The sequence below is a fragment of the Fundulus heteroclitus genome, unplaced genomic scaffold, assembly GCF_011125445.2.
Source record: "Fundulus heteroclitus isolate FHET01 unplaced genomic scaffold, MU-UCD_Fhet_4.1 scaffold_106, whole genome shotgun sequence".
NCBI classification, from domain to species: domain Eukaryota; kingdom Metazoa; phylum Chordata; class Actinopteri; order Cyprinodontiformes; family Fundulidae; genus Fundulus; species Fundulus heteroclitus.
The window spans coordinates 499,252-526,045 of record NW_023396519.1 but is presented as its reverse complement, the minus strand read 5'-3'; the positions used below and the strand labels follow the sequence as shown (position 1 = coordinate 526,045).

The 26,794-nt window shown below is 41.4% G+C and overlaps 1 protein-coding gene across 16 annotated transcripts in view; it reads right to left on the bottom strand.

Annotated features, from left to right (window-relative positions):
• Window positions 1-26,794, bottom strand: part of tacc2 (transforming, acidic coiled-coil containing protein 2) — an 82,978-nt gene that overhangs the window by 18,720 nt on the left and 37,464 nt on the right. For 12 of the 16 annotated variants that reach the window (XM_036128646.1, XM_021314692.2, XM_036128645.1 and 9 more), the window contains 3 exons: window positions 22,294-22,563; window positions 2,941-3,047; window positions 291-1,701 (listed from right to left, as the gene is read on the bottom strand). In XM_036128646.1, coding sequence (XP_035984539.1) covers window positions 291-1,701; window positions 2,941-3,047; window positions 22,294-22,563 — 1,788 coding nt within the window. Of the gene's footprint in view, window positions 1-290; window positions 1,702-2,940; window positions 3,048-4,885; window positions 5,299-14,698; window positions 14,788-22,293; window positions 22,564-26,794 lie in introns of those variants that run through there. The other 4 variants (XM_036128654.1, XM_036128656.1, XM_036128655.1 and 1 more) reach the window with 3 other exon arrangements.

The window sequence follows — 26,794 nt, the reverse complement described above, 5'->3', positions numbered from 1 at the left end:
TGATGATGATGTCTCTGTTAATGGGACGGGGAACAGCATGCTGCTATTTGTTGTTTTTTGGGGGGGGGGGGGTTTCACAAGGGATCGCATGAAATTTAGTGTCAGAAAGGGAGGATGGCTGTGTCGTCCCTCTACTTACAACAGACAACAAAGAGAGGACACACCCCTGGACTTCCTGTGATACAGGAGAATACACAAACACAGGTGACAGAGAGACAGACAGACAGACGACACTGGCATAACAAACACACTCTTTCCACCCAGCCTTTCAGAAGACGACACGAACTTACGACTTTAAGGGGGCTTTCTTCTTCTTAGCTGGCTTGTTCTGGTTTTGGTCCTCCAGTTCCCCGACGTTGTCGTTGTCGTTCTCATAGTCATTGGGCGACATTTCGAAGGCGGCAGGCGCCCTGGGAGGCGAGCAGGCCATTTTGTTGGAGGATTTAAAAGGGTCCGCGGACTCGTCGGCCTCGTTCGGGTCAAAGGTGTACGACGGCCGGGATAACTTGGGGGAGTTGGAGATGCTTTTCTTTGAAGAAAACGGATTGAAGTTCGGATCGTCCCACTTGTCGGGCTCGATGTTGTACGACACTTTGGGGATGGGGATTTCGTCCGACCCGTTGTGCGTGGCGGCGGGGTTGTTGTCCAGCTGCTCCACCTGTGGCGGCGTCGCTTTCTTCAGCCCCAGCTTTGGTTTCCTCGCTAGCATCTTGGCGGGCTTCTTGCCCGCTTTCTTCAGCGGAGGAGCGGCCTGCTGTGACGCCTCGCAGCCTTCCTCGGAGTAGTCAAACTCCAGCCTTACTGGCTGACGCTTGGGTAAGATGGGTTGCTCCTCGGGGTTGGCGGTCAGCTCTTCCAGGGGTGCGATGGCCGTGTGGTGAGGTGGTTCTGCGGCGGGGACAGGGGGACTCCGAGGAGGACTGGACGCGGGGCCGCAGATAGGACCTTTACGACCCAGAACAGGAGAGTTGGCAATCTTACTACCTCCAGTGCTGAAGGGGTCGATGTTCTCAAAGTTGTCGGGATCCCATTTGTATGAGGCACTGGGTGGGATTGGAGAGTTGTCTTTGTCTGTCACACTCTCTGCAGGAGGGGCTTCCTCTTGGCACAAGGGCAACGCAGGCGCTCCTTTGCTCTCCTGCTGGCAGGTTTGATTGGTTTCCTCTAGGAGAGGGGGCGGCGTTTCAACACGGCTCTTCCTGGCTCTTCTGAGAGTGCCTCCAGGGCTCGGGATCGCAGAGCCCACCTCCGGATCCTCCTGAGTCAGGAGAGGGCTAGCAGTCCGAGGCTTTGCGCGCTGCGTAATTTCTGGCGTGCTGCTGGATGAGGCCGGCTTGGAGCTGTCAGGGTTGGAGTTCTGTCTGAAGAGGGGCTTCTTCTTCACTGAGCCGGGACTGACCTTCTTAGGTCTCCGGAGTTTGCCCGGGGTGTTCTCGGTGCCGACGCTGAAGGATTCTGAATGTTGACGGAAAGCTTCTGGGGCCGCGCCCTCCAGCAGACCGGGGCTATTGAGCTCCCCCCCCTGGAGGCTGAGAGAGCGGGTCAGGGTGTGACTCGTCGGCTCTGCGGCGAAAAAGTCAAAGTTGTATGTCCCACTCGCAGCGATGGGTTTGTTCTCATCAAAGACGATAGACGGGGAGCGACAGGGGGAATTGGCCGCAGCGGCGTCTGAAGTGAGATCCCCTTCTGGGTCGTTGACACCTGCAAAACATCGAAACACGATGAACCTACAACCGAATTATGACTCTGCTAGAGTAAAAAAAAAAAAATTCCAGTAACATTCAAACAGAGAAACTGGGGTCATTTCATTAAATCTTCTTGTGTATATCTATGGGTTCAATGCCTGGATGACTAACAGAGCATGGTTGATTAAAGTATTTACATTTTGCCTCATTTCAAGACTTCTGTGTATTTTAATGAAACGGTATGTGACAGACCAACACGATGGCTCAATTATAAAGCCAAAGGAAAATGACACATGCTTTTTATGTTTTTCGCAGATAAAGATCTGATGAGTATGGCGTGTATCTACTCGCCCTCCATTTCTCTGATACCCCTGCATAAAATTCAGAGCAATTAAGAAGTCAGATGTTACCTAATTAGCTAAGAGTCCATCTATGTGTGTATCTGTTTTGTGAAGGCCTCAGAGGTTTGTGGGAGAACATTAGTGAACAAACAGCACCGTGGAAACTATGGAACGCAGCAGACAGGTTAGAGATAAAGATGCGGAGCCTGTTAAAGGCTGCGAGACTTGTGACGGGGGCTGAAGGTTCACCTTCCGGCAAAACAACGATCCTAAACACCCAGCCAGAGCTAAACGGAGGATTACTATTAAAAAAAAAGATTAACGAGCTACAATGATTCTCCAGAAGACGTGCAACAATAACTGGAGTAAAAAGTGGCTCTACAAAGTGTTGACTCGATACACAAAGCCACACTTCTAAGACTTTGCTTGCAAGGATTTTTCAAAACCATGTATGATTTTCTTTCCTCTTAACAGTTATGCACGACTTTGTGTTGGTCTATCTCATAAAATCCCAATGCAATACCTTGAAGTTTGTGGTTGTATCGTAGCAAAATGTGTCCCATGTTGGTATTCTGCTTTGGGAACCCTCGTCTGATTTAAAACATCTTGTTCTAGAAATAAACTTAAATAGCTCAATAAGAATGTATTAGATGGAGCAGAAAGATAATCACACAAGAAAATCTTGTCTGAAATAATCGGATTGCATTACACTTAGATTTTATCCAGCTATCTTCATTTAAATTCAATTTACTAGTTTAATTGTCTTTGTAAAGAGTCCAGAGATTAATTTGGGTGTGAGCCAGTCCTGACTGGTTCAAAGTGTAATTCAGCTTCACGCCACTAGGTGGTGCTACAACCTTTCCAGGGACAACGCTTGAGAGCGTCCATCTGAAAAATCCTCTGCTCTGCTGTACCTTTGTCGTCAGATTCCAGCAGCTCTCTTTGGGGCTCAGCGGGAGAAGCAGCCTTCACCGGAGTTGTAGATTCAGGAGTTTCAAAAGCACCGTCAGAGTCCGAGCTCCTGAAAATAAAGCAGAAGTAAAACCTTCCGTCAGCAAGGCCGTGAAATCTCCACAAACCATATCAGAAACATCAAGGGTTTCACGAAGAGCAGGTTTACTTTCCAGGTAAGCGCCAGCGTAAAAGAATGAACAAATCATTTATTTAAAAACAAAGAATGTTCTTGTGCCACTACATTCATGTTTTAAACCCGACTCTTAACTGCACCAGAACACAACGTCAAGGGGCATCCCAATAATTTAGACCATATTGAAAAAAATAATTTATTTTATTAATTCAAGCAATTTAAGTATGGACTCATTTCACACAGTGATTGTAATTCTGTTAATTTAGTTCACTATGGCTTACAGCTGATTAAAGCCTAAAATGCAGTTTCCCAATTCTTAGAATATTACACATAACCAAATGAAAACATAGTTTTAATAAAGAAATGTGGTGCCATACACCAGGGGTGTCAAACTCATTTCTATATGGGTCCACTTTGGCGTTATGATGTCATTAAAAGGGCCGGTAGCGCGTGTATAGACGATACTTTTCATTTCATAATTTCATTCCAGTTCACATAGATGTATAAAAAATGCACAGTAACATAAAAATAGCAACCTTAGGCCCAGTTTATAGAGTTTATCTGCAAGAAAAGTTGATATTGGGGTGAGTTACACTTACAGGAGACACAGTTTTAGCCACTTTATGCAAAAGGATATATACCTCTATTTTATGACATGATATGCCTTTTTTTTTTGGCTCTTGAGGGCCGGATAATTTACCTTGACGGGCCGGATTCGGCCCGCGGGCCTTGAGTTTGACACCTGTGCCATACACCATCATTGGTATGACTGCTGAATTGACAATTGCCCAGCACAGTCATTAATACCTTCCACAAGGAGAGCTTGGCTCTTCACACAGTGCTGTATCCAAGCGCACAACTGGGAAAACCGAGTGGAAGGAAAAAGAGAAAGCAAAAGATACACAAGCTACAGGGACAAAGAGCAGGAAATTAATTCGACTTGTGATCCAGAGTTAAGATGGAATCAAACTGGGTTTGGTGGAAACACACCACAGAAAGACGGACTCTTTGGTTAATGTGAGTCTGTTTGAGGTGGAGTTTTATCATTGGCTGTTTAGAGATTAAATAAAGGTAATTATCAACTCGTTGGAGATAAAGTGGATCAAGGCCTATTGAACTGATATGGTTTAAAATACGTATACGACTGCATATTGTCAGCATGAATAGATTTAAGATTTAATGATCTCTTATAAAATGAAAACAACAATGAACAGAAGACACATTTTACACAGAACCTTCAAACAGAAGGAACGGCAGGTTATGTAGAAAAGCTTAGAACGGAAAGCTTAGAACGGTTTCCAGCGTCGTATACCTTATATCAAGCACTCCTGATAGAGCGCTACTACACAATGTTGTGCAGATGCGTAATCTGGATTCCAAAAGGCCAAATGTTTGCCTGCGATATCTAACAGAAAAAAAAGATCCCCTGAGTTTTATTCTAAAGAGCTTTTAGATTATAAATGACGTCGAGTCCAATGATTGCTTCTGTTTTTCGCATCTTAGTGGACGTTATTGCCAGAAATGAAAAGAGGCAAATTTGCAGCGAGGCATGAGATCACACCCCAGAGACACGTTGACCCATCACTAGGCAAACATTTGCATTCACACACCTCCATCCACCTCGGGGTATAAAGACATTATGTTGCAGGATGCACAGAGAGGAATGAGGTACACGGAAAATCAATGGAGGTTGAGCTCACAGACCAGCAAGCGGCGCTCTACCTTCCAGCTCAGAGCATCATTTCATGGCACGCAGTCCAGGCCCGCCTCACCTCTGTCTGGCTGCCTCCCCAGCAGCCCTTATCATGTTGTCATGGCGAGAACCCCAGGAGAGACGCTGCAGCAGCCCCAGAGCTGGATCAGAACCCGGGCTGTCCCTGTCTCCTGCCCCTCCCAGGAGCGTGTCCCAGCCCCACCGGGCCCACTGCAGAGGAGACAGAGCCTGCCACGTAGTCACTGCCATGGCTAGCGGCAGTCTGCGCCGCGATGCTACCGGCAGACCAGCAGCCAGGTGCAGCACCGCTTTGTCCCAAGCTAATGCTCCGAGATTTTTTCCCTCTGCTGCCTACTGTTCAGATCTCCTCGTTTTTCGGTCTATTTACTTTGCTGCTCTTTGTCATCAGCCACCATCAGTCTGTCTCCTCTCCTCCCATGTAGGCAATGATGTCTCCCAATCTAAACTGTATTGTCTGCAGAAGCCCACCTCCTCCAGTTCTCTCTCTCTCTGCCTCTGTCTCTCTGTCTCTCTGTCTCTCTCTCTCTCTCTCTCTCTCTCTCTCTCTCTCTCTCTCTCTCTCTCTCTCTCTCTCTCTCTCTCTCTCTCTCTCTCTCTCTCTCTCTCTCTCCACTACTAAACTAAATCTGGTTAAATCCAAATGAAGTCTGTCTAAATAATGACAACATTCCATAAACCACTTATGTTTTTTCAACAGGCATGAATTTACATCTGACGTTTACTGGCGAATCAAAGACAGGAGCCTGGATGAATTAAGCATATATCGGGAAACTCGTTAACAAACACCTTGCCTCCTCTGCTTACAACTAAAGAGAAAGAATAATCTTAAGCAGATACAGGTTGGTTATTGTCATTTCACATGCACTCCCACGCCACTTTGATTGGTATGCCTCAGACCTTTTTTACTTCTTCGCCTTGCCATCTTCTTTTATCAGTCTTCCCACTTGAATCTGTGTAACTAATTTAGTGTTTGGTGTCGGTTAAACTAAGGCTGATTTTGTTTAGATGTTTATTAGCTGTTTTCCAAACAATTAAAGCATTTTTCTCCGCGTTGGCAGCTGCTGTAATACAATATATGATTTATTTTTAATAGACTTCAGGAAATATTAAAAAATTATCCATTGAAAGCATTAGTCTGATTCAAGTAATTATAATAGATAAGTAAAAAAATGAATTTTAGGTGGATTTTATTTTATTTTTATTTTTTTAAATAAATTTTAGACTGATCAGTTGTAGACCCAGTAATAATACACCAACTAGGCAGTTTTTTTAAACACTGTTTCTGATTGTTATATTTATATTTAGGGTAAAAACAAAATACTTTTGTGTCCAATGGACTGATGTGTCTGCAATGATCCTTCTCTATTTATGTTTTTGATTCTTGAAACATCAATATCTGATGATGACGATGACGACGAGGATAAGGAGGAGGAAGATGATTAGTAGTATTTATTTATCTATTTTATTTCATTGTTTAACTAAGATCACATAAGTATTCCATATAGTACAAACAATCATACAGGAAGTTTGGTAATAAATCTGATTCATTATGTATGGTTGTTACTATAACTGGCTTTTTTTTGTCTGTTTTTGTTTTTAGCGTCATTCTACAAGTTAGCAGTGAGGGTAATGCCTAGGCAAACTTGCTTTTCTCATATTATGGGAGTGAGTTTATAATCATTCTGCAGAGAAATTTTACATGCATATAAATATGACAACAAGGTTTTAATTATACAATAATTATAACTACTGAGGTAGAAAATATATTTAATTAAATATAGTTCTTCTGTTTTGCTTTCTGTCTATTCTTACTCGATTCACCATTTGTTTTTTAACCTCTTTGAAATAAACAAAGAGTTCAATTTGGTCAGACTTACAAAAAATCTCTTTTATAACTCTTATGTTTTGGGATGTTTGTACTAAAGAATTATTTTATTCTGACTAAAACAGGTCATTCAAAATGCATCCACCTTTTTATTTATTTATCTTTTACCACCATAAATCATCTTAAACAGCATATTGTTGGATCAGAGCCCAAATATCCTGTCTTTTCTTTTTATATATATATATATAAAAGTTCCATTCAGGAGCATCAGGTGGTATACGGAAGGAACCATGCAAAGCCACATATTTGGAATGATGATGTCATTGAATTATTGGTGGGAGGAACAGTTCTGATGTCATATGTGATGTCATATGTGATGTCACAGAGACCAGTTCTGTGATGCAGGTTTGGAACCCACTTAAGTTTAAGTTAATTCCAGTGCATTTCATCAGAACTAGGATTGACGTGGAATAGACCCAAGGTAACCAGCCTGTCTGACTGTATTATCTCGGATCGACTTGATTCAATATTTCTGGATATTAATTGTATCTGTTTTTTTGTCTAAAGAGCCCTGAGATCCTGGTTATTGTGGATTAGCGCCATATAAAAGGTTTCATTTGCTTACGGTTTACCGCAGTGAACGCAGCTAAAGGTTCAAGAAACGCCAAGAGAAGATTCAACAATGGCAAAAGCTACAGGTACCACACCAAAGGGTTATTGGGAGAGAATCCAGCGGATCCTGAACGAGCCCAAAGTGATGCTAACAAGACAAGAGATGGTAGATATGAACTACCAGAAGTTTGCCCACAGAGTGGAGTCACAATTTAAAATGAATGAAAGCGACTGCGTCAGACAAAAGGCAAAGACAGAATTGAAGAAGCAAGAAAAAGAGAAACAATTAGACAAACTTGTCGAGGAGGAGAGGCGGTTCCGAGAGCAGGAAAGGCGCGCGCTTCTCGACCGGAGCAGAGACCAGGTTTTGCAAAAAGACAGATACGTGCGGGATTTTAACAGAGCACTTCACACAGAGATGATAAACAAACACAACAAAGTGTTGGAAGAATATCAGCGGAAGAAGCGCGACACTGCACAAGACCAAGGTGGGGAAACGAAGCCTTGGTATGACTCTGCTGATCAACGCATCCAACGGGAAGCTCTCGAGCGGCAAAGGAAGAATCGGGCTCTCGCCGACGACTGGGCCGAGAAGATCCACGAAAAGCAACAGCTTGCGGAAAGGGAACGAAAACTTGAGCAGGAGGAGAAACAGAAAGTCATGCGCCAGGATGCGTACGAAAACCAAAAGAAGAAAGAAGACAGAGAGAGACATATGGAACGGCAGAAGCAAGTCACCCAACAAAACCTTATAAAGCCCAGAACCCCAAAAAGAGAGCAGATGGTAAGGGCCCACGAGGAGGAGGAGAAATTGAGACGCATACGGGAAGAATTTGACGTGATCCAAAATAAAAAAGTCCAATTCAAGGAGGAGAGAATCGCACAGGTCCAGATGAGGACGAAGATTCTCTCCGACCATCTGGCCAAGATGAAAAAGGAGGAACCTTCCCGGAAGGGTTTAGGAGAAGACAAAATACTTCAACATGAGGCGGATCAGTTGGCCAAAGAAGATCAAAAACACGAAGAAGCAACGGAGAGGAAAGCCGCGATGACAAAATCGCAACTGGAAGTGCTCCACGCCCAAATGAGAGAGAGAGCGGAGGCGAAAAGGATGGAAGAGGAAACGTGCAAGGAGAGGAGGAGGAAGCTTTTTGAGGCCGACAGGTTGTACGAAATTGAGAAAGAGCAAAAGACTTTAAACACGCGACAAAACGCCATCAGAAACGCCCGCGACAACTCCGCCATGGAGGCAGCGAGGCGCGCCCGTCAGAGCGAGCTAGAAAAACAAGACACAGAAGAAACCCAGAGGATGAACGAGAGGCTGGTCAATGTTTCAGACCCAGTTAAGCGGTACATACAGTCTGGGCTGCACAAGGCTGAAGACAAGGGACTGAACGTACAATTAATGAAGAAAGGAATGCTGAAGAGCAATGAGGTGATTCATCTGGCGGAAACCAAAAACCCCCCCATGTATTTGGTGCCTCTACCTAGGTATGACACCGATGAGACCCGTCTCACCAAACGCCTACAGGCAGAAGCAAACAGCCATGCCCTATTGCCCGGGAAAAAGAGAACTCATTTCCTGCCACCTTTAGCTGTTCCTCACAAACCACAGGAAACGATACGGGAGCTGCTAGGAGGAGAAAAAAACCGTTGGACCCCTCTCCCTCCTATTTAATGCAGCTGAGACTTCCACCAGTTGTGGAATTTAAACTACAGCAATAAATTGAAATCCTAATTTAGCACTCACCAATGCTTTTTATTTGTGAACTGGCCCTCAACTCTTTAAAAAAAGCCGAACCGCAGCGCACTCTGGCGCAGTTCTTCTGACTGTAGCCTTGTAGCAGGAAGGTCCTGGGTTTGAATCCCAGCTGGGAGCCTTGCTGCATGGAGTATACACGTTCTCCCAGTGCGTGTGTGTGGGTTCCCTCCGGGTGCTCCGGCTTGCCCCACATTTCTCACACCATACCATCTTCATTTATAAAGCGCTAAAAAAGGCCAAGAGCTGAAACAAAATGCTTTACATTGCCGCAAACTAAAACACATCCATTAAACAAATATCAAAATTATGACAACTAATTGGTCACTTTGAGTCCCCCCACCCAAACGATGGATAACGCCTTATTGTGCTGGAGGGGTTTTAATAACCCAAACACCCTGGAGCTGTATAGGATGAGTTCACTCACAAATTCACTTATCTAGCAACCAATTAAAGTAAAAAAAGTAAAAAAATAAAAGATAAACCAAGTTGTATAAAACAGAACAACAAAATGAATACTATGAAATGGAAAGATAAAATCAACCCCACCACCATGAAATCTCCAACTTAATTGTGTGTGTGTGTGTGGGGGGGCTGTCTCTGTGGTTGACAAAGGGAAAATTAATATACATGGGGAATGGAAATGTAACCCCCCAAACTAATCTTCTTGTTGTTTACATAATTCTGGAAAACCCCTTTTATCACAACTATCTGGATCATTTGTTGCTACATAAATTGTCGTTGACGTCACCAGTATTGAGATTACTTCCTTTAAAATGATTCCTTCTTTGCTAATATAATACATTCTCATCAAACTAGAACTACTCATGTCATATTAAATCATAAAACTACTACTATTAATACTATCATTACATGATGCTTATGGTCATTATCTCATCATATGTTATTTCTTTTTTTTGTTGCTCCATGCAAAAAAAATAACAACTTAATGGACTTTAATCAGCAACGCAATATTAGTAGAAAAATGTATTTTACTTTACATCAACATCATCCTCATCATCCATATTGTTATTGTTAATAGCAGTATTTAATCTGACTGCAAACAGTATGTTGCTATCCCCCCATATGTCCAAACAATGACCCTAAATGGTTACTGAATGTATTTTAAGGAAGCTAACTAAACTGTTGAACGTACGTTTCTGCCACGCGTGAACATAGATTTGACAAAGACGGCGTGCGGCTGAGCAGTCGGGGTGAGGGGGTGAATATAAACAAAGAGAGCAGCATTTTGCAGCTGCGCTCTGATAGGCTGAGGAGGCAGCCTGGAGACAAGAAGCTGCGCGGAGCCGGCCAGAGACAGGCGGGCCGTCAGACACGGCAGACGTGTCTCCTGCCTGCAGCCCTGCCTGGTGCCGTCTGCCTGAACAGCTTTCAGTGGCTGAGGAAGGCCGCCGGCCGGGTACAAAGGAAAACAGGTTACCTTACCACCAAATCAAATGTTGAATCAGTCTTTAAATGTGACTATATGATGGAGAAAGGATTATGGGGAAAAGACTGACTGGCTGATGAATGGAGGAGAGCAGCTACTCCTGATTAGTCTGAGATTCACTCCCATCAAAGGTCTCCTCTGAACCGTCTCTGGGCATTAACCTTCCTCCAACTCTTTAAATTCTTCCTTTACCTCACAAATACCTCACTTTGTCCCACCTTCATGAGTTACTCTGCAGTTCACCATGCCTGTCTTTGTTTGCTAAGTCAGCGCTGGGGCTCTCGGGGATCTATTTTAGAAGTTAAAAACACGTAGCTTTTTCCTTTTTACAGCCGTTCATCGCGTTTTAAGCACTTTCTCTGCAGAGAGCCCTTTATAACTCTGTACCGTCTGTTCTTATCAAACATTTCGCATGCGAATTAACATGTGAACAAAAAAGAAAAAAAAGATAAAAGAAGAAGAAAGAAAGAAGAAGGTAGAACAAATAAGGGGGAAACTAAGGTTTACATGCTGAAAAAACAAACCAGCAGAGGGAGCCCTTGGGCTTTTCTCTCAACATGAACGAATATGCGGACATGACAGCAGCGTCTGTTTGCAGGTTTTATAAAGTGTTTTTGCAGACGTAGTCACACCTCTTTGACTGTTTCTGACTTTCTTTTCTTTCGACTACAAATGTTCATGTTTATTAATGCGGTGATTTATGTCGTAAAGCAACACAAAATGGTGGAAAATTTAATAAAAGTTGAACGAGAGACACACGACGCAAGAATCTGGTGTGACTGCAAATTACTGTAATCACAGCTCAAAGCGTTTTGGGGTCTGTCGCTACCAGCTTTGCAAGAGGCTACAGCCTGAAATAGCTGAAATGAAATAGAAATGAGCTCAGTCAGGATGTCTGAGCCTTTCCGACGCACAGAGGTGCCTTAAATGTAACCAGGCTGTATGTTTCTGACCCTCACCCTGCTGGAAAATGAACCACCTCCACAGTCTGAAGTCTTTTCTGCTCTCTAACAGGTACTAGATTTATTTTAGGGGTATCAGAGTAAATAGGGCTGAATACGTACTCATGCCATACTTTTTTTTTTTAGATGCATCCTTCTCTTTCCAGCTTTACACCGTCTGATCACATGAACTCACCATAAGTTTGTGGTTGCAACATCACAAACACGATTGTTTGTGATGTCCAACCCAGCTGATCAAAGCTGCGATCAAAGACCTCTCCTCTGGAGTGAGCCTTTTATCCAAATAATCCTCAAAACAAAGAAGGCATTAAGATGAAAAAAAAAAAAAAGGGTCAGACAGAGATCATCTTCTAGTGTAATGGTTCAGCGGTCAGCGTAATCTGATGCAGTGACTGCAAACAGATGGTGCATTAAAAGAGTTTGAGTCAGTGTTGGTTAGGAAGATAAAAGTTTCAACATGACGGTAGTTGAAACAGGAGCAAATGCCTGATTTGTTATGGTACCGATCAAAGCTGCACCAACAGAACATCTAACTTAACCCACCTGACAGTCTGATACCATAGCTGCAGATTTAGAGCAGACATACGCTAAGAAAGTGACCGTGAACAGGATGTTTTTTTTTTTTTTGTTGTTTTGATCTGGTGTTGGACGCTGAGCTACTGGTGAAAACTTAAAATAAAATAAATAAAAAGAATCAATACTCCTGGTTACATATCAGTGAACTACCACTAAGTGCTCCCAGGTCACACTGGCAACAACATTCATCCACGTGGAAAACCTTACTGCTGGATTTAGCACCCGATGACTACTACGAATACAGGTGAGGTCTTAAATGTTACGTCAGAGGAAACACAAAAGCTTTGAGAAGCTTTTTATCTACAGAGACAGGTCGGGTGTTTTTCAGGCTGCTACAAGAAAGCTACACTTTGGTGGCTGCTGATCCTTTTGCTCCTTTCATTTAGTCATTTTTACCATCTTAGTTGGATCAGAAAAAGGACCTTTCTGCTACATGAGGATCTTTCATATTAGTTTTTTGGTTGTTTGTTTGTTTGTTTTGTGTGTTTTAAACCTTTTTCTGTCATGAAACAAGTAGAATTTGGAGATGTTTGTCGCCTTTTGCTAATCTCCGGGCTAAGATAACATTCTCCGGGGGAATGAACAATTTTGACACTGGAGCCTAGATTATCAAAGTGAAAGGACTTGTAGGCCTAAAAGTCCTAATTTGTCTTTTGTTTTATCGAAATGCAAACAATGTTTGTGTGAATCTTATTTCTTTTCACCAGCTCTACAACAAAAGTCCTGCAATATAAAAAAAAATTAACAAGTAGTCAGATATTTGTAGAAGAGGGATGTGTAAATTATCTCTAAAACATATAAAGGGTCATAATAAATGTGAAAAAGTTCAATGGCTTTCATGCAAATCTCTAATATTGATAATAAGTTTGCTTTTATTTATTAATTTTATTCACGCTTTTTGTTCAGCTTCATAAATAAAGTCGGTTTAGCTAATTTTAGAAACATGTTTATTTTGCCAGCTGATAGGAAAAGCAACAAAGAGAAAACAAAAATTAAAAGATTCAAATATATGAAGGGTTCCTTCACTGATGTGAAGAATAAAAGACAACTAGAGCCTGGTTTTGTCAGGCAGGGGAAGACAGCGGCATCATTGTCCAGAAAAGTTTCTGCAGCACAAGATACGTGTGACAACATCAGACGGAGAAGTTGAGCACATATATAGAAGTGTATGGCACAAACTTTGCTCTGAAAATGAAGGAATATAAACCTCTTTTATCCAACATAGTTGCATGATTTAGATGAGAAAGATGCATAAAGCTGCTAGTTTAATTTGCTATTTTAAATGTAACATAATCTGGATCTGGACGGCTTGATGGACCAATGCATGAAAGCATAGCCGCAACAACCCAGCTTCCACTAAGCTTTACATCATTATAAAAGAAAATGATTAAAATCAGCCGTTTTCATCGTCTCAATATTCAGTATAGTGGTTAAAAAGTTAGTTCTGTGAAAAAAGCTTGATATTCATTTATCAACTTTTTTGTAGAGTAAACATTCAATTCAAAAAAATCTTTTTTATTGTTCATTTTGATGGGTCAGTTAGATTTGCCGACCCATCTGTGTTGACTCTGACAAGCAATAAATAAATGTCTAGACCCCACAACACTAAACATGAAGTCATGCAGCGCCGAAATGAGTACATGCACATCTGATGTGACTGTTTTAGGTTCATTAGCATAGTTTACAACCGAAATTTTACTAAATTTTGCTATTTGATAAAAAATGTGATACAAAGAGAATCGTTAATTCAAGACCTCCTAATTTGTCCACATCTGCATAGCAATAGTTATCGCCTTTAAGAGGAATTAGAATTATGAGAAATTGATATCGGCAGGACACGGCCTTACAGAAAAGCACAGAACAGAAATCAGCTAGAAATATCTGACTACTTTATGGGTAGCTGTGTTGTCAGGGACAGCTCTGTGTAAAAAAAAAAAATAAATAAATAAACACTAACAGAAGAGCTACATGAAATTTAAAAACACTGCAAGCCATCAAACATTATTTTTTTTATAACAGGGGTGGGAAAAAAAAAAGCGGGTCCATCTTCCCAGACACTTGCACTGCTCTCCCCAGGTCATTTCGTGTCTGAGATGTGGAGCACCGATCCACTCCTGAGTTATCCTCCCACCCCCCACACGCCGTGTTCTATTTCAACACCAGCGTCAGCTCCCAGCGCGGCAGCGGCTCCTTCTAGCAGAACAAAAAAACATCACCCCCGCCAGTCTCCCTGTGCGCCCTGACTCACGATGCCCTGCTTCCCTGGGACCTCTGTTGTGGTTTCTCCATACAGACCCTACGGTCCTGGCAGCTGGAAGGAGGCGCATGCGGCGCCGCACGTGCTCAGGTGATCTCATCCGTATTTACATCACGAAAGCAAATCAGAGCAGCGTTTAAAATGCCTGGCTGACGGTATTTTCTTATAGTTAGGGCCGTTTTATGAGAGAAAACAAAATGGGAGGGGGGGGGGGCAAAACACAAAAGGACCAGTGTTTTTCCAACATGTTTGTTCTCAGCCTCACAAGTGGCTGCGTCTGCATCACCTGTGAGTTATGATGCATGAGCAACCAGTCCAAAGCCATGAATAAATAAACATAAAGCATCATGTGACACCATTTTCTATCTTGTTTCCAGAATAAAAAAGAGGATGATCATTCCAAACTTACATGTGCTCCTGAGACGGACAGCGCATCTGTCCTTGCTCCATGGACTCGTTGGCTCCCATCCTTGACTAGCTCTGCCGACCCTGCCCCCCCACCCCTGCCTGCTCCTGTTGCCCGGCCACCAGCCACATCCACCTGCTTCCTCCAAAGCCGCTCCTCCGTGTCGGCTCGCAGAGCGGGCAGCCTGTGTCAGAGGAGAGGGGGGGGGTGGCGACCACACCGTGCTGCAGTGCAGAGGATGAGAGCGAGCTCCTCGCATCAGGAGCGAAGCGGTGCTGGACCATTTAAGGGGCTCTCCACTTTGTGCTCAGCATCCTCCGTCCTCGGCTCCTCAACTTACGGGGAGCGCTCCTCTCTCTCATCTGGTGCAAATAAATGATGCGACGCCAGGAGACGAGAAAGGACCCAAAATCAGAAAGCGGTCCGGCTTAGGGAAACAAAAAGAAGAAAAACTACAATCCTCCCTTCTTGTCGTTCTGTGACTGAAGAGCGTCTTCTCTGCTCCTGCTCCAGAAATCGCTGAGCTGTGTTGCTGCTCTCTCAGCCTCCTCCCCCCTCTTTTCCTTCATACCCCCACGACAGCAGGCTCCTGCGCCTTTAAAAAAGACAAGCAGCTCTCTTCACCCCCCTTCATCTGCTAATGCAGGGGAGCCAAAAAGTGGACAGACCCTGAAACCGCAGTGATTTAAGCGTCTCTTTCTCCTACGCCGTCAGTTGCTCTTTTCCACCACCTCACAACGAGCAAACCTCGGCAAATCACAACCAACACTGCCCGAATCGCTCACAGTCAGCCCGTGAGCTGTACAGAAAAACAAACATCTACGCGTAGTGCCTCCTTTTTTCACACAATGGAAGGATCCAAGAGTCTAGCCAACCAGGGACATGGCTGAGGTAAACAATAGAGTGCATGAAACCACTGTGTCTGACTCGTCCACAATCTTAGCAGCAGCTCTCCACAAGCAAAGACTCAACAAAACAATTTTGCACTTTATTCAATTCAATTCAATTCAATTTTATTTATATAGCGCCAAATCATGAAACATGTCATCTCAAGGCACTTTACAAAGTCAAGTTCAATCATATTATACAGATTGGTCAAAAATGTCCTATATAAGAAAACCAGTTGATTGCATCAAAGTCCCAACAAGCAGCATTCACTCCTGGAGAAGCGTAGAGCCACAGGGAGAGTCATCTGCATTGTCCATGGCTTTGCTGCAATCCCTCATACTGAGCAAGCATGAAGCGACAGTGGGAAGAAAAACCACCCATTAGCGGGAAGGAAAAACCTCCGGCAGAACCGGGCTCAGTGTGAACGGTCATCTGCCTCGACCGACTGGGGTTACAGAAGACAGAGCAGAGACACAACAAGAGAGACAAAAAAGCACAGAAGCACACATTGATCCAGTAATCTGTTCTACATTAGATGGTAGTAGCAGGTGAGCATTCTCCAACTGCAGAATGCTGTAGTATGTAGGGGGAAAAAGACACTCATTTAAATTTACTGTATCTCTTTGCACACATAGTATAAAATGTGATAAAACCATTAAAACAAAGTCATCCGAGTACGTTTATACAAGAAAAATCCTACACTACCACTAGTGTCAACCTTTTTGTACCCCATTCTGTTAATAGTCTTCTACTTTTACAAAGTTAGAGAATATCAAAAGAAGAATCTCTGACAATTTGTCTTTGCACAATCTCTCTAGGCCATCCTGGGTCCTCTCTTTACTGCGGATCACCCCACAAGTTTTCTACAGGATTTAAGAGTATCGACTGAGATGCCAGTGGGAGAAGGTTGACTTTGAATCTTGTGAACCATTTCTGACTTAATCTGGCCATTTGTTTCGGAGCATTATGGAGGTGGAAACCCCCACTGCCATCCCATTTTCAGTGTTCTGATAATGAGAGTTAATGATGCAGTGCACTTTAACAGCTTTTCCAGGGTGCCTGGAGGATGAAACAACCCCACAGCATCACACATCCCCCACCACACTTTAACAGACAACATATACTAAGCAATATACTACTAAGCTGCCTTTTCCACATATTCAGTCTTTGTTTTACCTCGAACTCAACTGCAGGGTTTTTGCATTAAAGCTCAACTTTAGTCCCATTTGGGAAGAGCACACATTCTTGTTTAAAGTCCTAGTGGAGTTAATCTGTATACTTTCTAACGGTAGGAAGTCCTGGGAGTACTGATAACAGTGACAGTTGTGCTTTTATTAAAAACTTTTTTTTATTCCCACACTGAGTAGATGTGCAAAAATTATAGATTCAATTTTTCCCCTTTTCAAAATGAGAGCATGCTGATGTAATGAAAAATAATTGTAAGGCATTTTACACATCATTAACAGGAATGCCAATGAATGATTCTACATCTGAATGCTTCTTGTGTTTAATCCCTGGCTTTGCTCTACTTAACCTTTGGTTGAAACCAAAGCAATCAAGCTTTGGCCTCTTAAGGCATCTGTGTGTGACAGATGCAAAGAATGTGTCCGGTGGGCTTTGGGGACAGGGACAGGGACAGGGTCAGTTTCACCAAATTCCCCAATGACTTCAGCAACAACAAGGAAAATGAGGCTAGGCAACATGAGAAGAATACATCTATTGTACACTCATGGGAAAGTGAGGGATGAGGGGCTCTCCAGGATAACTTGAGCCTGCAGACGCACAAACTTCCTGTAGACAGGTTTCAGGTGTCGTACCTGCGTCTGTCGGGGTAAAAAAAGATTGATTGTTCCAGTTGCTCTGCACAACCTGAATAAATCCAATGTGTGGACATCAGGTTCATTATATGGGAAGTTTGCAAAGCAAAATTAGAAGGTTTTATTCTTAAACTAGCTTGATGGCCGATGTTTTGCAACCCAGAGTAACCTGGAATACTGTAGCCCTGGTTAGAACCTCAAAGCACAGACCCAGATAAAGGACAAATCATTGATTGCTGCTTCCGTTCAGACCGCCCACCCCCACAGAGGCTCAAAGATGTATGTAGGACACAGAAGCCGCTCCGATATTTGTTCCAATAAGTTCAGTATTCAATGAAAGGGCTGTTCTTCAACAGCCTAGGATCAGCTGCAGCTGCAGAGCAGGAAGAAATAAAAAATTTAGCTAACTCAGGGACTGGGAATATGGCTGACTGTTTTTCTGAAAGATTTATAACTGCACTCAGGGAGATTCTGGGTCAACCCAATATATATATATATATATATATATGCATATGCCCTGTTTAAGAGTTACACTTCTGTGCAATACATAAAACTCCACTAACAAAGAGTTTCTCCAACTAATGGAGAAAGGATTCGCACAATGAGAGGTTCTTTTTCAACACGCGTTAAATCACGTAACGCAGTGCAGTGAGATCCTTTACACAGTCTTCATCCAACTGGACCCATTCTTGTTTATGAATCTTTGCATATTTTTCGTTTTAAAACTCTAGACCAATTCCAGGCACACATTTTCACACTGGTTTGGTGACATCTCATATGGCACAAAGCAACTGACTCATATTACTTGTTGTCTTTTCCTTTTATTAGCTTTTTTTTTCTTTTTTTAAGTTTCTGCCACAAGCTGTCTACTTTCATTCTGTGTGACTGCATCCTATAGATTGAGCCATATGGGAGAAATATTTTTGTATGGATTTTAGGAGAATGTGGCAATCATAAAACACATGAAAGTACTGTAGTTTGCGATGAAGACTGGGGCAAAACTGAGTAAAACTCAGAGTTTATATTCTTTACCAATTTCATTAGATAGGGTTGATTTGTGTGCATCTTGTGAGGTCATTGCTGGACTTTTTTTGTAGGCTTTTTAGAAACTTTGTACTTCAGTGGAAACCCATATTCTTTTATCCAGCTGTGTTTTTTTTTTCAGTGTACATTTGCTAGTTAAAAAAAAGATAATACATCATTGCGTAGTTTCTTTAAATATGGGCATCAGCCATAGAAAAACAACATGGCTTACTCTGTTCTGTTTGGCTGTAACTGAAGATAATGACGAAACAGGATTGGCACAAAGAATGAAATTTGAAGGTTTTCTGTATAAAATACGCCAATCTTGACCCTTTCTCTCCAAGATTAGAAGGCGCTTTTAGAAAAAATGAATAAATCCTGATTGAAAATTAGGAGGAGCGGACATTTTGAGATTAATATCAGTGAATCTAAAGACTTAATGCATTAATTACCTTTCAGCCACCAGGGCCAGAATAACTATTTTATGATTTCACTGTCAGATTTATTGTCAAGAGATAAAAGTCACACAAACATGTGATAATTTCCTAACTCATGGAATCATTCCTTAAAATGAAGAAACAATTTTTCCGCCTAAAAGGAAATCTTACAGCTCTTATTCAGCTGCTACAGAGAACAACAAATTAGCATCTTATTAGAAACTGAACTGACATGCTCAACTACTGTCTTCTTTGCTCCTAATAAATAAAGTTAACAAAACTACATGAAACTGAATCACATACCTACACACATTCTGCCATATTCTTACACGTCTCAGGTGAAACACGAGAATCCATGAGTCAAATATTTAGTTGACTTTTCTGAGCCATGGATTTCTCTTTCCTGCTCTCAAACAGGCCTCTTGGAGACTATAAATAATATAACATTATGTCTGACTGTTTTTTTCTCCCACCTCTGCACCTCTCTGAGCATTGCTGCTTTTTTTTTTATAAAGCTAAATATTCACACAATTGCTTCAAACATACATGCACCTCTACATATTAAAAGTATCTTGTCGTTTTGCTAAATCCTCCGAGATTCTGTGCATGATAAAATGGCTAAGGGCTGATTTCCCTCCTGTGTTCAGTCATGCATACATGTATGCCCTGGGTGACTGCAGCATTACTCTGCACAATGAGAAGAAAACACCCTCTAGTGGTCGCACAGATCATTGCACCATAGAAGAGGCTTAGTCATTCCTCCCTAATAAACTTTAGGCAATAAAACGTGAAGCCAAGAGGGGCTGCAGAGGAATGGTGTGGGTTAAACAATGACGACTATTCATTTTTTTCCATTATATATACTATGACTATAACTTCTATATGGAAAATGACTCTGTAACAAGTAAAAAAAAACGCAAGGGAGCTTTCTATGAATGTACATAGAAACATACAGGAGCTATAAAGCATACATTTCAGTTCCCATTACTACTGTGTTCATCTTTGTAAATCCTGTTTAATTTCACTTTGTGGTCAGCATACATAGCAATGCCATGCTGTCAGTTTATGGTAATAATAAACTCAGTTATTGGCAGTGCAGACAGGATTAAATGACCGATGCTGCTTTATGACACAGAAAAATACAAAATTAATTCATATCTATTGCCCATTTTTACCATTTTATCACATTACAACTACAACAATTAAAATGGTATTTTATGAGACGGACCAACATAAAGTATTAAATAACTGTGAGGTGTGAGGGAAATTATCATCTGACATTTGTAGTGTGGATTCGTAATCAGATCCATTTTCTGCGCTACCCAAAATAAAATCCAACCAACAGCCTTAGAGAGTTTTCTAGTTAGTAAACAGGGGCTACTTGTGTGCAAATTAATCTCAGTATAAATCCGGACACTCTGTGGAGCTTTTGTTTTTAGAAAACAGACAATCACTTTGAATATCGAGGAACGCAGCAGACAGGCGGCGATAAAGTTGTGAAGAAGATTAAGGCAGTAATACGTTATAACACAATATCTAAAAGCTGGAAATCTTCAGTACTGTTCAATCTAGTGTCTGCAAATAAAAAGAGTAATGAATGACTGAAAACCTGCTAAGTTAAGTTATGAACCCTAACTGAGAGGCGGGGCAGGGAGAGCATCAGAGATGCAGCAAAGAGTTAAATGGGCTGAATTTATATAGCTGAGCACTCAAAGCGCTTTACACTATGGCCACATTCACCCAATCGCACTCACTCGCACACATTTTTGGCATTTATGCAAGATTGTTGAAAAGTTTTCCACATGTAAGATGTTGAAAAAGGTCCTCTGGACTGTTGAAACCAACAAATACACTTTCTGAAGCACAGACAGCCAACACTGCACATCACGGTGAACATGCAACCTCCCTTGTGAAACATGCTGGTGGAAGGAACAGCGTGGGGATGCTCTGCATCAGCAAGGGCAGGGAAGCAGGTCAGGGCTGATGGGAAGTTGAATAAAGTTTAAACACAGGGCTAACAAGGAAGAAGACCTTTTAGAGACCCCAAAAAAGACTTGCGTCAAAGGCTGAGGTTCACCCTCCCCCAGGGACACATTAAACATACAGCCGGAGCAACAATAGAGCTGGTCAGTATATTCAGGTTTTATTTGATTAAACCTAAATCTAACTAAGAATATGTGACAAAATTTTAAAATGTTGACAGCATCTGTGCATCCAATCTGAGCTAATTTTGCAACTTTTGCATGAAGAATGATCAAAAACTTCAATCTTTGTTCAAAGCTGGTAGGGAAAAAAACACAAAAAATGACTTGCAGCTGGAAACAGAAATAATGACTCTGGAGCTCAATACATACTTTTAGTTTGATTGGTAGAAAAATATTAAACTATTAATCATTTTCCTTCCGCTTAACCATTATCCACTCCTTAGTGTCGGTTCTATTATACAAAAGTTAGATAAACTACATTGAGGTTTGTGGTTGAATGTAGAAAAATTAGGGAAATCAACTTCATTAGGTTTGAAGGCTTTTGTGAAGCACTGTATGAAATTCATAGCAATAGAAGAAATCTTTTGACCCCTGCACTAAATAAGACATTTTTTTAAAAAAAACATGGTTTCTTGATTTTCAACAAGACAAAGTCCCAATTTGCCATTTCTATTCTAAAATATGTGCTTTACTTTTTAAAATTCATAGACAACAGGATAGATGTGTCTCTGGAGCTTTCTACTTTAACCTATTTGACGTATTTATACTGAAATAAAATACCTGTCTGACATCCCTAGGCGCATGTTTACTGTGTAAACATTTACACAAAATCAGCTTCATACCTGAAGGTCTAAAGATCTGAATGTTTATTTGAGTCCTGCAGAATAACCCTGCTGGATGAGAATATTTCAAAAAGCTCCCTGTTCATGAGCTGTGAGAATCCAAATCTAAAAGCTTACTAAAAGTGGGCCAGATGATAATTTAATGGTGTCATTTGATCAGATTTTCAGCTGTGAAGCTAAAGTATTAAGGACATTTCTGGCTTAAACAACGCAAAGAGAGAACTAAAAATAAGCAAAACTTTCTTGAAATCAGTGTAGTTGTCTTGATTTGAGCGGGCAAGTTTATGCACTTAAAATAGAAACAACTCCATCTCCATAATCCTATTTCAAGTGCAGTATATCTAATTATCTTATTTTAGGGTTAAAAATACTCATTCCATTAGCAGATCATCTTATTTACCAGCTCAAATCAACAACAAATACATTAATTTCAAGAAAATCTTACTTTTAGTTTCCTTTTTTGCAGTAAAGAGACTATAGTGTCAACACAGGACACCTTCCAAGGCCCACATTAGGTAGTATTTGCTGACTTCGAGACTCAAAGCAACATGATGAAATGAGCCATACATGAACAGGTATGAAGGCAACGACGTGTTCGGACCGTACCTTAAAGGAACCCGGGACGATGCAGAAATGGGGCGAAGCTCCTCGCAGGGTTCAGCAGAAAGTGTACATGGCCCTGCGGGGGCTGGAGGAGGAAGGCAGGGGGATGCAGGTGGGGTCGGTGGAAGTGTGGCGCCCTCCAAAGGGGGGAGCTCTGTGGTGGGGAGGTGAGGAGGGACGGCAGGCAGGTGTGTAGGGCAGTGATCACCGGAGGGAGGTGTGGGAGAAGCAGGGGCAGGGTGACCGCTCTCTGCCGGCTCAGCGAGGGAGAGCCTGCAGAGGGAGGGAAGGCAAAACATCAACAGGCAGACCAAAACAATCTAAAACGCAAAGCACATTCCTTCGTCATGTTCCCGTTCAAGTGACGTACGAAGCAAACTCACCAAAATAAACAGACGGAGACATGAAATCACAGCTGGTCTCAATATTCCCCTGACATTAAAGTCTACTGTTTCAGAGATTTAGCCCGTTCAGCCTGATGCTGCAGGCTCTGTCATCATTGGCCACCTGGTGGAGTGGATTTAGAGCCTGATCTGTGATGGCCTTATCACAAGTGCTAGGCTCTCTAATCTGACAGCCAATGCCTTGGACACCCATGCAGCTGTCCTGCACTTGGGGAATGCCTCCTGTTTGGCTCTAAAAATAGCCCAGCAGCCTCTCCTGCCAACTAAAACTTCAAAACACCTCCATCGTCAAAAGCATATGTTCAAATGTTGGCTGGTGTGCACTTTTCAGATCATCCTACCAGGTCATGGTGAGCTGTTGGTAGCAAACATTCCTTCGTTTTAAGGTTTTTACTCAGACCCAGACAGACGTTATGGTCAACCAACTGCACATTCACAATGAACATTTGAGCAAAAGTCTGTTGTAAGACTCTCAGAAGACAAGAGAGAAACATTATGAATATAAATATTTATCATTTGTCAGGAATGTAGAAGCAAACAAAAAAAATAGATTTTATATGTAGAGAAAAGTTATCTGCATAAGACAATATGAATAGTGCAAGATTAGAACACGATAAACATGTAAAAATAACAATTTAAACATATAATCTGTATTGGACAGCTAAGTGTTCCCTATGAGTAAAACACATCTAATCTGCTAGGTATTATCCTCTTTGTAAAGGCTTTTGGGTGTTTTCGTATTCACAGGAGAGGAATTTGACTAGACAATTATTCTTGATTTGTTAACAAAATATATGTACTGTATTTTGTTGTAGTACACACGTGTGGCCAAACTTTCTCAGACAGACTGGTTCACAATTGACTTGCATGACTATTTATTCATTATTTACTATTGTTTCTGCCATTAACCTGCAGTTAAGGTGTTGTATTTCTGTAGAAAGTGTGTTTACTTGTGTCTCTTTCCAGGTCCAAGCCACTGACACGTCTATTGTTGCCTTTAACATCGTATGCTCTCCTTGCTTCTCTTTCCCATTCCCATTGAACGCACCGCTGGCTTGATGCTTCTATGCTCACCTGTGCCTTTTTTATGTATAAAATTGTTGATACAGGTATTGCTGCCATTAACTATGTGAACTTCTCTTTCCCATAGAAAGTACTCCAGGCCCAGAGTTACCTTCTTTTTTTTTAGACGTTTCTCTTTTCTTTAAAGGAGTTATTGATGGAGCCGGTGGAACTTTGAATACTTTCCTACCTGTTTTTGTAAACGATCACCACTTTACTGTATGCACTCCCCCTTGTTTTTCTTTGCTATAGAAATATGTCTGGCCCAGTGTTTCCGCATTTGGCTGTTTCACTTTTCTAAAAGGAGCTGTTGATGGAGACGTTACCTGTGTTTAACTTTATACAGTGTTATATTGTTATTTGCTGTAGAAAGTGCCGCTAGCCCAGGACAGATGATCTGGCCAGGGAGGCAGATCATCCACTATTACCATATAACATAGAAAGGATTCCTGGATCAATGTGTGCTTCTATGATTGTTGTGTCTCTGCTCTGTCTTCTCTAACCCCCAGTCGGTCGAGGCAGATGGCCGTTCACACTGAGCCTGGTTCTGGTTCTGATGGAGGTTTTCCTTCCCGTTAAAGGGGACTTTTCCTCTCCACTGTCGCTTCATGCATGCTCAGTATGAGGGATTGCTGCAAAGCCATCGACAATGCAGACGACTGTCCACTGTGGCTCTACACTCTTTCAGGAGGAGTGAATGCTACTTGTTAAGACTTGATGCAACCTGCTGGGTTTCCTTAGATATGAAACTTTTTTACCAATCTGTATATTTTGATTGAATTTGACTTTGTAAAGTGCCCTGAGATACATAAAATTTAATTGAATTTTAGCTGATTCTCTTCCTAAAAGGAGCTATTGCTGCCTATAACTTAAAGCACTTTCCTAGATTTTTTTGTTTAGGTTTTATTTATATATCGTTTGATTTTTGTACTATAAATTTGTTCTGACCCAATTATTCTGTGTTTATCTGTCTTTTGTAAACTGGGCTATAGTTGAAACTATTGCTGCCATTTTGCAATAGAAGTATCCCTGGTGTATTTGAGTGGGAGTGGTGGCCTAATGGTTAGAGAGCCGGGGTGTTTTCATCTATGAGAGGCTGCAAAGGTCGCTGGTTCACTCAGTCTATTACTCTGGGTCCCTGAGCAAGACCCTTGACCACAGATTGCTCCCTGTTCACCACTCAGCTTGACAGCACACTTCTCCCCAAGGGATGGGTTAAACACAGAGACAAATACCCCCTCTATAGGCCCTACAAAGGGAATATTTCTTCTTTTTAATTTTTTTTTAGCTGTGAAAGGAGTTGTTGACAATGATTTTTTTTTTCCAACTGGGATTTTATGATCATCAGGATTTGATTGTGTGCAATTAGATTTTAATCTAACTATATTATTAGATTGTGTTTGAATGAACTGGGTTCATCTGCACTGGACCAAACTGGATTCTATGGTGGTATTGTGCTTTGAGGTTACCAATTACCACATCGTGTTATATAATGAAATTAATCATAATTAAACTAAACTCGTACTCGTGAATCTAGCTGAATCTGGAGGAAAAAGACAGAAACAGAAACTTAAAATAGGATGGTAAGGTAGATGCTGAGGAGTTGTATAATAAGCACTGATTAGATTCCCTTCTATCTGGGCATACTATCAGCTGACCCACTCAAGCTAACAGCTGATGATTTCCAATTTAGCACTGCTCACAGATAGGATGAGCATAAAGTAGCGGTGGGATAAATATAACAAATTGGAGCACATGAGCCGTTTCACAGTAGGACTTCACACAAGTTAAAAGCAGCTACATTGTACTGCTGGCATTATCCCCTGGAAGCTGCCCAACCCAATGCATTCTTACTGCCAGCAATTCATCTGGGCACTAAGCAACCCTTAGAAATACCTTCTATACTTAAAAGTTAAATACAGAATAAAAATAATGAAAACTTTCCTTATCAGATAAGACATCCCTGTATAGCATTAGATTTTATAGCTGAATATTACTAAACACATTTGATTGTGCTAAAATAGGATCTCAGGCCTTTTTGTTTGCCAGTTTAAAAGTAATCTACTGGAAACATCTGGGTTCAAGCATCCAGGTGTTTCATGTCAAACACAGACTTTTAACTGAAACCAGCTGGGTTTTATTGCACAAACTTGTTTTTAAATTGCTGTAAAGATTGGACCATGCCTCTCTCCTACAGCCAACAGCTAGCTCATAATGCTTACACAGAAACACCTAAAGAAAACCTCTGTTGTTTGGCAAACTCATACTTTACCTACTTTCTACTGGCATTATATTTTCTAAATGTCAGATTAAGCGTCAGAAAATAGTTTATCCGCTCATGATAAGCAAATAAACCTACAATCACCTGGGAAACCAGTATATTTACACTGCAGAGTGGGTGTTAGTACACCCAACTTTGCTTTAATGGATTTAAGTTACTTTATTGTTTCTATTCAAAGCTTTCTGAAAACCAATATATTTATTTATACAATTTTTTTATTTATTTTTTTTACATTTTAGAGATGTAACAGATTCAAAAACACTTATTATTTCTCCTCTTAAGTCTTTAATTAGCAATGGATCTATTAGGATGGATAAAATAGTTTATAAAACTCAAAAGGACGCACTTGGATCAATCTGTGTCACAACTAGTCAGTTAAAGAGGGGCCATTTCCAACTGCCTAGAAAACCCCCAGTATCTAAATCTGGCGAAGGCACTGTTATTGAAAATTATCGACCCATCAGCATTCATTCAAAGTTCGGGGAAAAACAAATATATGAATAAATATTTAAACACCTGAATCCTGTTGCCTTTTCATTACAATCTGGGATTTAGAAAAACCACTCTGCTGAAACTGCAAACTGTTTTTTTTTTTATTCAGGTCCTTATTTCCAATTTACCAAAATGTAATTTCTGGTAATTAAAAATGATCTCAGATGGTTGATATTAATGCTGGTGTACCTCAAGGTTCTGTATTGGGTCCTCTAATATTCTGTCAATGACTTCCTAGAAATTTTTAATTGGATGCTAACTCTCA